Source organism: Carassius gibelio, chromosome B10 (genome assembly GCF_023724105.1).
Source record: "Carassius gibelio isolate Cgi1373 ecotype wild population from Czech Republic chromosome B10, carGib1.2-hapl.c, whole genome shotgun sequence".
Classification (NCBI taxonomy): domain Eukaryota; kingdom Metazoa; phylum Chordata; class Actinopteri; order Cypriniformes; family Cyprinidae; genus Carassius; species Carassius gibelio.
The window spans coordinates 10915790-10927683 of record NC_068405.1 but is presented as its reverse complement, the minus strand read 5'-3'; the positions used below and the strand labels follow the sequence as shown (position 1 = coordinate 10927683).

The 11894-nt window shown below is 36.3% G+C and overlaps 1 protein-coding gene across 1 annotated transcript; it reads left to right on the top strand.

Annotated features, from left to right (window-relative positions):
• The first annotated feature begins 7806 nt into the window (after window positions 1-7806).
• LOC127965940 (transcriptional and immune response regulator-like) lies at window positions 7807-8585 on the top strand. The gene has a single exon (XM_052566662.1). The coding sequence runs from the start codon at window positions 7972-7974 to the stop codon at window positions 8272-8274; it is 303 nt and encodes a 100-aa protein (XP_052422622.1). The 5' UTR covers window positions 7807-7971; the 3' UTR covers window positions 8275-8585.
• Window positions 8586-11894: the final 3309 nt, after the last annotated feature.

Below are 11894 nucleotides of genomic sequence, written 5' to 3'. Positions count from 1 at the left end.
AGCACATAGTGTTGAACGTATTGAAAGCCCTGCAGGAAAAAAATGAACCTCTTAACTCATTTTAAAAACCGATTTATTAACTGGACATCTAGTTATTACTCCGAACCACTCAACCCAGTTATGAAGAGAGTTTTCATTATGCAACATAATAACCTTTTTTTGGTTTGCCAAAGACTTTTTCAGGCAATGGTTCCTACAATAAGTGTGAAGAAAATGTTAATACGCTAAAGTTTCTATCATCCACTCTCTCATGTATGTGCGTACAGCAGTTTGCTAGAGATTAAGGTTTATAAAGTTTCAAAAATTGATATTTTTCTTACACAAAGCAACGCTTCACTTGAAAAGGCGTTTTTATGATAGACGGTTGCACATTTTGGGGCTTTCAGATCTCGCCTCCCATGCACTGCCATTATAAAGCTTGGACAAGCCAGGACATTTTTTTAATACAACTCCAATTGTATTTGTCTGAAAGAATGAAGTCATATACACCTAGAATGGCTTGAGGGTGAGTTAATCATGAGGTAATTTTTGTTTGGGTGTACTGTTCCTTTAAAACATGCACTTTAAACTCATGTGGAATGGAAAGGTTCCTTGGGTATTAAAAGGTATTGGTACCGTCAGTGCAAATAAAGAACCTTCATTTTGGTTGAAAACGTTCATTAGATGATTAAAATGTTCTTCACACTTGGTATTAGTCATTAGAACTGTACAGGACATGGGTATAAACTACTGTTAACTATTGTCTATTGTGTGGTTCTTGCTATATATTTGCTTTTAAATCCATTAAAGCATAAAATATGTAAATGTGACATCATGGTCAAACATATGAAACGTTTTTTTTTTCTCTCATATCTTTTTCAGCCTTCATTTCAACAGTTGCTAATGTACAAAAAAAAAAAAGGTTCAGTAAACTAGGCCATTTCTCGTTCATCATTTGCATGGCCTCAGGAGAACGAGATCAACGATGAGGTATAATGGCATACAGCATAAAGATATGAAGCCACATCGTTTACTTAGGCAAATGAGGGATCTAGTTCTCTTAAATGCTCGTGAACTCGGTGTTGAGTCAGTAGTGTTTATCTCGAGTGGAGAGCGCCATCTTTTTGGATGGTGAGGTGCTGCAGGGTCACATTAGCGGCTTTACAGTGCAGCTAACATCGCTTTCTGTAGGTGCGTAGGTGGATTGGAGCGGTTATTCAGGCTTGTTGCTGTGATTTGCTTCACAAGCTCATTTTTTTATAATCTCCTGAAAGCACATTGTTGCTGTAGAGATGCTGTTGTGCAAACTGGCTTATTAAATGTAAGCCAGTCTCATCCATTATGCTCAATGAGAAATGAGATAATCTGATCCAATAGATGAAGCACAGTCATCATGTTGAGGATTTAATCTGAGAGATCAGTTATCTGTACCTGTAATAATGCTTTGGTAATCTGATGGCAACGGATGATTTAAAAAAAAAAAAATCTCTTCTATGCACGTGTCCATCACTTTCTCTATTGTGGATTCCAGCACTATACTCGATTTTTCTTCAGTAAATGAAAATCTCTCTCTCTTAGTAATGTGAAGGACGTGGTCATGTATTGTGGCAGCATTCAATACTGCACTCATCGCTTGCCTGAATGTACAGGAAGAGGCATGAAAGAAAGCAACCCACATTCAACAGACTATCAGAAAGAGCTAAATACAAGAAACCCAATTCAGGAAGTGAGAGAAGACCTTCCACATGTATAGGAGTGTTAGAGAGAGATGAATAAAATTACACTGATATTTCTGTAAAATAGAAATGTCTTAATGCATTCTGAGAGCGTATAATAACTGCAGGAGATTTTAAGATTTGGGGTCACCCAATACTTTTTGAAAGATGTCAGTCATGCTCACCTAGGCTTCATTTATTTGTGTACAATACAAACTTCTATTATAAAATATTATTTTAGTTTAAAATGTTTTAAAATGTAATGTATTCTTGAAGGTAATCCTGAATTTTCAGCATCATTACTTCAGTCTGCAGTGTCAAATGATCCTTCAAGAAAGATTCTAATATGATGATTTGTGTTGATATGAAGAGTGATGAACCTTTTCATCACTTTTTATCAATTTCTGGTATCCTTGCTGACTTTATATATATATATATATATATATATATATATATATATATATAAATATCTGATTGTATTCTATATGCATTTCTTCTTTTCAAAAGCAGCTCAGGTTTTATTTATTTGATGATATGCATATCAAAGTGTGTGCTTAATCAGAAGCCAAACAGTTGGAATCCTGCAACTGCCCATTTTGGCGTGAACGCATTGCAGCGCATTATTGGCCACCCACACACACTGGCTCAGCTACTTTTGGCTGTTCTTTTGTCATTTATGTCTCTTTATCTTAGCTGTCTTTATCAAGGCCGTTCTCTAGTTGAGAATCCTTCTGAAAGCTCATGTTTACTCATGTACCCTATACAAGAGCCAGATCATAAGGCTTTATATTCTATAAATGCAGCTTGTGCTCTTGTTTTTTAGGCACGACACACAGATAGGTATGTGATACTTTGGCCTTGATTTTCGCTTTTTAAGACATGTTCCATTAAAACTATATTTTATTAAATTCCATCGCTGTGAAAAATGATAGTCTTTTATTTTACTGCACAATTTTGTATTTGTTTTTTAAAAGATTTGAAGGGTTCAGATTGCCCCTTTTGGAGTTTTTTTTTTTTTTTTTTTTTTTTAAGAATGAGATCATAATTTTTTGGGTGTGCAGATTTATGTGGTATCCTTTTAAAACATTCACTGTCTGATCTGAGTATTTCATGTGCGCATAAGAGAACACACGTGTAAACAGCTCCACCTGCTGTCTCACTTCTGGACGTTTTAAAACTGCAGATTGCTCGCAGTTGACCTCCTCACATACGAGTAGTTGGAGAAACAGTATTTGCACAGATGAGGAAACAGCTGCCTGAACAGTATGAGTAATAGAATATATGTTCACTTTGACTTAGTGGGTTTTTATGGAGCTTATAATATGAATTTTTAAAAAGGGCTATTAAAAAAAAGGATCCAACCACAGGTGATCTTTAATTCATTGTTAAGAAACTGTTCCCTAGTGACTATATTGATTCAACTGAAAGCAAAATCGCAGACAAAAACAAAACACGCATTTCAATGAGTGTCCAGTGACAATTTATTAGTCCACAACAAAATCAGGTGCACTTTATTTTAAGTTGTCCTTGTTATACCAGTTACATGTAGGCATATTACTTTTATAATAACAATAAATTGTGCATAATTACATGTAAGTAACCCTAAACCAAATCCTATAACCATATAGTAAGTATACATGTAGCTCATTAAGAGTACTATTACTCACAGTAAATGTATAATAACACTGTTACAGGGACACCTTAAAATCAAATGTAACCCAATATCACAGTAAATGTAGACGTATTTTGTGTTTAATGACAACATGAAATGAATGATATGTTACTGTCCTTGCTTGTCCCCGTGCAGTGTGAGTTGTAGGCTACTGTAGACTGTGTTAGCTGGAGAAGCTGGAGCACACGGCCTGGAGTGAGTCACATCTCAGGAACTCACGGTTCTACTCTACATAAATAATTCACTTAGCAAACTCCGCATTTGCGTTGTTTTTCTGTTTGACTCTATACTCTGCGGTTGTGGATGGAAATTCTGTCATCATTTACTCGCTCTCGTGTGGTGACTTCACGGTGGATAGCAGAGAGTGCGGCGGGGCTTGGGAACAGGGGCTCTGTGGGAGCTCTTCTACTCGTGGGTTAAACCGCCTCAGCTAGTGCGGTACAGGCAACATAATCCTAAAAAACTGGTCACAACGCATTATTGCTTACTTATAACCGCATAGCAGGAAACGCAAGCCTGAGGCGGAATCTTAATGTGTTTTTCCCACAGCTTAAACCAAAAATGACGCTAATTAGTGAATAAAAAGTAGTTCAGTAGCAAGGGGTTAACGTTACATTCATTTTAAATTTTTTCCCCCTCAAAAATACTAGTCTGAATTCAATGGAGTGCCACATCCAACTTCTAATCTAATTTGGTATTAAATAGGCTAAGTATTTAAATAGTTCCCTGAAATTGCTTTAAAAAGTGGATGTCGCTGCATAATTCTTACGTTAACTTTCGAAATCAATGACTCATTGCTTGGACGCTTCTGTCGATTTTTCTTGATCAACTTCAATCAGCCCAAACTTGTCTATCGTTTCAGCCACAAGAGAGCGCTGTTCTCAATCACTAAATGACCACTTTGCGGAAGTTCATATTCATTTGGCCAGAGTCTGACCATATTGTGTCCAAGTGATTAAATACCGGACCGTAGCTGGGGTTAGCGGGCCCTGTTTGAAATTTTTTCATTTGTATGTTTGTTCTGTTTATTTACTTGTCTTATTTACACACTGTTTAAAGGGTTAGTTCAGCCAAAAATGAAAATGATGTCATTAATGACTCACCCTCATGTCGTTCCAAACCCGCGAGACCTCCGTTCATCTTCAGAACACAGTTTAATATATTTTAGATTTACTCAGAGAGCTTTCTGTCCCTCCATTGAAAATCTTTGTACGGTATACTGTACATGTACAGAAAGGTAATAAAAACATCATCAAAGTAGTCCATGTGACATCAGAGGGTCAGTTAGAATTTGTTGAAGCATCGAAAATACATTTTGGTACAAAAATGACAACTTTATTCAGCATTGTCTTCTCTTCCGGGTCTGTTGTGAGCGCGTTCACGGTCCTGTTGACGTATGACGCTACTGACATGTTTTCTGGTGCTGAATGCATCCAATGTAATACGTATCCAATATTTTCTCAACTGTTTATTTCACTTAAGTGATAACCGACTGTTTTTTCGAACATACTTTCCAAGATGACTACACTATTTTGACACATTTTGTATGTATTTGTCAGTACAAGAGCAAAAAATGCTAATTGGGTGTTCAAGCGTTTTGAGACACCTCTCTCTGCGTGAGCCCTGAACACCAGAACACAGTGGGTCCTGAATTGAGCTTTTTCACATTCTTTTCTGTTTGTTTAAACTGCGATTTGTACTTGTTCGTTCAGGTGAAGGGGAAACTTCGAGGAGAACTTCGCAAAGGAGAGCTTGGTTCAGTGTTGCTGTCTGTGGGACGCGGCTCTCTCTCCGCGTGCGCACCGAACACAGCGCACGAGTAGCGATCTATGTAATGAATGCTTTAAACTCTTTTGAATGTTCAAATTGGCAATTGGCAAGACATAAAAACACGTGAAAATAATAAGCTTTCATGACAACCCCCGCCCCCACCACCACCACCACCACTAGCAACGGCCCTAATAAAATACAAGCCTAAATGAGGCAGAGACACACACACAAAGTATTAAGTAGTCTATAAGAGGGGGAGGGGGTGTTAAAATAAATTACAATAATGTGGAAAAGTCATTAGCCGATGATAGGCTACTGTGGAACTGTGTGGCATTACTGTAGAACTGCTGTTTTTCCAATACTTCTCTCTAATGGGTGACTATAGAGGAAGGGTATGTGAAGGAAATAGATATTTGGTTCTTGAGAAATAAAAGTAACTGTTAGTTGCTGTTTTCATGACTGCATAACAGTGATCTCCTTTTGTTTGTTTTTTCAGCCACATAATAATCAGTGAATAACTGGGACTGTATTCAAATATTCATGGTAACAATGCAATCAGTCTGTATGTGTACATGGGAAGTTAGTGTGACTTGATCCTTCCTTCTGTTGAATAAATGACCAGTACAACTAAGATTATTTTAATGTAGTTTTGCTTTAAGTATAAATCACTGGGAGGGTTCTCACAGTATTCAGTGCCAGATGTTACACTGCTGCTGTACTGAAGCCAATGAGTGCTATACCATGAGAGACTTTAGTAGGCCTTCCTAGAGCTCAGGGAATGTTCCCAGCTGTTCCCCTTGATGACAGCCCCACACAACTTTAATAAAAATAGCCTCTGTTTCCTCTGAAATTTTGAGTGTCATCATAAGAGCCCTTATTTACTAGGGAAATACATTTTTATAGTAGACCTTTCCCATCGTTTAAAGGACTGGAATAGCTTGTGGGAGCTAAATATAAACGCTGATTGCAAAATGTGATTACACTAGCTGGCAAAGGTACAGTCTGTTTCTTAACTGATTTTTTTTTTTTTTTAGAAGCGATAGGCTTTGTGTGTGCGTGCTTGTGCGTGTGTGAAATTCATAACTGGAATAATGTGCAATGAATCCCTTTTGTTGTTAATATAGTAACAAATGAAAAACAATAGCCGAAAGAAATGTGCTTTTTCTTTCATATTCAGAAAGGTAATTTTAGCTATTCTTTAGACTTAGAGCATTTAAATATGAAAAAGTGAAAGGTAAGGATTTGGTTAATGATTTTTAAATAAGAAACATGTTCACGAGATATCCAATGTGAAATAAAAAAGGCAGCTATTCTTCTCAAATGTAATGTTTACATTACGTTTTGTATATTTTTTTTTTAATTCCTGTCATATGCACATAAACTGACAGTCACCACTGATAAGCTACTAAATACTGAATTTTCTGTAAAGTTGCTTTGCAATGACTTATATCGTAAAAAGTGCTATACAAATAAACTTGAATTGAATTGAACAGAATTTTATAGTACAATAAATGCATACAAAAAGCCAGGCTTTTAATGCCATGACAAATAATATTATTTTAATGTCACATGTGCTATACTGCATGCATGGGAAATACTGTCATGCGGAAAGAACAATCAGTGCTTACATCTGAACATTTTCTCATAAAATGAGAGAGCTGCATGTTGTTCCTCATTCCCATACCAGCATCACTGATGAGATCCATAGCAGGCTGCCAATGAAACACCTTGTTTACTACGTAATGTCCTGCAGGAGTAAGACAAGTGCTGAAATATTTAAAGTTATTGTTAAAATTTTAAATAACACTGGTCATTTTCATAAAGTTTGAAGGTGAACATCATGCAGATAAATCCTGGATAAATCCAGGTCTCATAAAACATTGAAATGTTAAACTTGTAGAGATGAAATCATATGAATTAAGCAATGTGTGTCCCCATCATCATCAATAAAACACACAGTATGACAAAATGCACAAGAGAAACTCATTTACTACAACTGTAGAGCAAAAACACTCCAAAACCTGCGTTCCATAACCTAATATAATCACATCAGTAATGATACTGTATAATAATAATGATTTTGATTGAATCAAGAAAGAAAAACAATATTAAACTAAAAATATTGTTTATCAGTGGCATAAAGAAAGCCATGAATGTAAGTCAAGAAAATAGAAAGAAAATAGAAGAAAATAAAGTCAACTGTCTAGGCTGCTATTTTTAACCTCTGGGTTACAGGGTAGTTTAATCTTTTTTTATTTGATTAATAATCAATAGAGGTGTGACATTTATATGAACATTTTCAAAAGTAGGATATAAAAAAAATTCGTTAGTACTTTATATGTGTATAATATACAATTTTAATATAATACTATATATTTATATTATAGCCTAAACTCTTGCAAATAAACAACTTCTGCTACTCTAAGCTTTCCAGTAAGGAAATAAAGTATTATCTATCTTGGAGCGAGTAATGTCATAAGGCAATTTCTTGTTGAAAGTCTAGTTTTATGTTGTAGATAACGCTGAACTAAAATGAACCTAAAGAGATTTTATTGGTCGGGGTCGCTTATAGTGAGGCAGACAGTTACTCATTATGAATTCCTTGGTGAGTTGGTTCCTCTCTGCGTCACAACGGAGTCCCTCCGCGCGCCCTGCTGTGAGCAGCGGGTTAAGTTGGGCGTTCACTTTCCGTCAGCATGACATCATCTCGAAAGGGTTTTCTCGCACTATAAACCGGCTGTTATCTCCAACGCTGGAGTTACTGAGAGCGCAGTCGCTGCTATCAAACCATAGACTGTCGTATCAAACACGCTACGTCTCGGAAACAGTATCGCCATGTCTTCATACGCGTCTTCAGACTCTCGCCGCGTCAGTCCCGCCGTGAGCGGCGTCAAGTTTGATACGGCGCACCGCAAGAAAGCATCGCCGAACATCTTCGAGAACGTCAACCAAGACGTCCTGGTGAAACTCTTCGAGAAAGCAGGAGACCTGCAGGCGGTGGAGAGAGCCAGGAGCATCCTCGCGCTGCAACAGGATCCCGAGGGCATCTCCAAAGCGCTCATGGCCCTTCAGCAGGACAAGAAGGACAAATTTATGCTCATTACCGGACTGACGCGCCAGGTGCTGAAGTTTCGTTGAGAGAAGTTGTTGTTTGGGAAGCTGTGCAGATGTGTGCACGGAGAAAGAATCCGTGATCACTTACTCTATACTGGAGCCTGGTGTTCCTCAAGGCTTTGTGCTAGGGTCCTTACAGAGTCATGCTGGTGTGCTGTGAAAATACAGAAAGAGGAGACTGAACTGATCCAGGGCCAGAAAGTTGAGCTCAAAGACACCATGGAGAACTTTGAAATATGGACTGAAGCCCCTGGTCAAATTTGCTTAGGTTCAGTATCAACAGTGTTTGTATTGTCATGTTACAGTCTGCTTAAAAAATTAAATTGTTTTGACAATCTCATGGTTCTTGCTTTTTCTTAAAATGTGTTTTCCTTGCCAGTTCCTCAATATGAGTCAACACTCTGATAATAAATATGTGAAATTTTGCTGAAAGCATTTAATGAATGGATGTCTGCAGGGTGGTTTCTAAGTAGTTGTCAGCTCCATCTGTTAATTTCAGAGTTGACAAAACAGCCATATCTTGTTCATTGACACATGCATAAAATGTTCGGCTACCAAAATAAAATGAGGATAATCAAAAATTCAGTGAAAGAAAATATAGACATAATTGCTTATTAGACAAGATACTGATATTAATTATAATAGGCTTGTATCTGCAGGATAGAGACTGTTGCTTAATTTTTAAACTTGTTAATAAATAACCTATTCAGTCTAAATGAAGTAACTTATGATTTAAAGGTGTTCTCACATTTACCAATGATCGGCAAAATTTCACGGGCTAAATCTAGTCAAGAATCCAAGTGATTGGGAATGTTACATGAGAGAAATAATTTTTTATTTATTTTTTGCATGTGCAGGTGTCCTGTTGAGTTTATTATTAGTATTTCATTTTTTTGCACACAAATTTGCAGCTTTAACTTCACACTAATGGACAATAAGGTACTTAGCGAGCTGCAGTTCTGTCGTCTGCCCCTTTAAAAGCTCAAGATCTTTATAGTTGAGTGGATTCTGATTGGCAGGTAGATCTCCAGGACCAGGATTGGGCACCCCTGATATAAAACAACCTTTAGTGCAAACATAGTAAATATATTCCAGACAGAGAATGAATTATTGTCCTTTACACTTTCTATTAACATATTTTAAATGAAGCTTGTAAATTAGTCAATAAGACTTGTTGGACATTTGCACTCAATGTAACAGAAATATGTTTTCCGAAAAAAAAAGAACACTTAAAAAATAATTTTTGTTTGGGCTGAGAGCTAGTAGGCCTATTGTTTTATAGTGAGCAAACTATTTGATGTGCGAAATCTTTTCAGCCAAATTTCCACGCTAAATCAGCAGAGTCCCAGCCGATATCATGGAACTAATCGTGTCTGTTCTCTGAGATAAGGGTGTTGACAGCCTTAGCCGCCCGTTGCTGTTATCCATCAGGAACAGTCACTTAGTTCTAGTTTAATCCAGTTTTCACATGCTCTTAAAGGTAGATGTCAATATGGGCCAGAAATACGAAATAGTTTTTAGTAAGTAATAAATAGCATATGACCTATATAACAAGTTTTAGTAGTGTGGCCCTTCTCACATGCTTTATTTCATGACACAAAAGCAAAACAGTTTTACCAAAATTACGTTTAGGGACCAAAACTATTGTTTACTGTTGGATTGACTCTATAATGAAGTTAAAAGCTCAGATTTTCTTTGTCTCTAGAGGTATTATTACTACAATGGCAGTTTATTTACAGTCAAACAGAGGATCACATTACCCTGAGTCTAATCTATCTGTCTGTACTCATTTAGTTTGGCTTAAAATGCTCTCAAATTACTTTTTGTTTACAGACCCAGCCACATTAAAGTGATTTGAAGCTAAGAAAGCTGAGAGTAGATTTTTTTCTTTAGGTATATATTCTCAAAAACAAAAGTAAGGTGGCGCAAGGTCTTGTGCAATAATTATTATTGTTCATTTTATTATAAATAACCTTGTTTATTACCTAATAATATTGTTGTATTTAAATGTATACATTTAATATACAGGTGCTTCTCAAAAAATAAGAATGAGAAAAAGTTAGTTTATTTCAGTAATTCAACTCAAATTGTGAAAGTCATGTATTAAATACATTTAATGCACACAGACTGAAGTAGTTTAAGTCTTTGGTTCTTTTAATTGTGATGATTTCAGCTCACATTTAACAAAAACCCACTAATTTACTATCTCAACACATTAGAATAATTCATAAGACCAAAAAAAAAAAAAAAGTGAATTATTGGCCTTCTGGAAAGTATGTTAATTTACTGTTATTGTACTGGGTAGGGGCTCCTTTTGCCTTCAGCTCATCTGCATTTTTTGGTCTTTCTGTTAACATGCTTGGATACAGCACTCTGTGAACAGCCAGCTTATTGGCAATTCATTTTTGTGACTTACACTCCTTGTGAACGGTGTCAATGATTGTCAACAGTCTTCTCCATGATTGTGTAGCCTAGTGAACCAAACTGAAAGACCATTTTGAAGGCTCAGGAAACCTTTGCAGGTGTTTTGAGTTGATTATCTGATTGGCATGTCAACATGTTCTTATTTGTTGAGAGAGTGAATTGGTGGGTTTTTGTCAAATGTGAGCCAATATCATCACAGTTAAAAAGAACCAAAGACTTAAACTGCTTCAATCTGTGTGCATTGAATTTATTTAATACATGAGTTTCACAATTTGAGTTGAATTACTGAAATAAATTGAACTTTTCCTTGACATTCTAATTTACCGAAAGAGCACCTGCATTTACAGCTGAAGTCGAAAGTTTACATACACCTTGCAGAATCAGCAAAATGTTAATTATTTTACTAAAATAAAGGAGATAACAAAACACAGATTAGTACTGACCTGAATAAGATATTTATCATAAAAGATGTTTACATATAGTCCACAAGAGAAAATAATAGTTGAATTTATAAAAAATGACCACGTTAAAGTTTACATATATGGTTCTTAATATTGTCTTGTTACCCAAGTGATCCACATTCTGTTCTTCATGAAATTCCTTCAAACTCACCGGTTTTGTACTTACTCTGAGGATACAGGTTGATTATAATACCTTTACGTATGCCACACCCTGCAGGCAAATAACAAAAAAGTAGATTTTTTCTATAATCACGAAAACTTAATTCAGTGAAAGTAAGAAATTGGAAACCCCTAAAGATGTCCCCCATGGTCCATTAATTGGTATTTCGGTATGATCTGACCTGGAAGCAGATTTGCAGAAACACCAGAATACACTTTAATCTACTAGAAATAATGATTTCAGAAGAGATGAATGAATCAAATATAACAATTTTAAGTTGTATCACGCCAATTGCATAACAAAACAATTAAAATCCAATTCAGAGTTAAATTCCATTCCAATTCAAATAAATACATAACATAGATTGCTCAGAGACTGAATCTAAGAAATGCAGATAGACACACAGCAATGTCTGGTGCAAAGCTCCAGAGATTCACATACACTGTGTGAGGGTTTTCTGGCGACAGAATCCCCAAGCAATGTTTTGTCAAATCTGTTACATTAAAGACCTTTTGGTTTGTTAGGATCTCACTGCCCTGGGGTCGCACCTGGCTGGAGATGTGTAAACCAATGCTATCTCACAATCAAATCATACATAT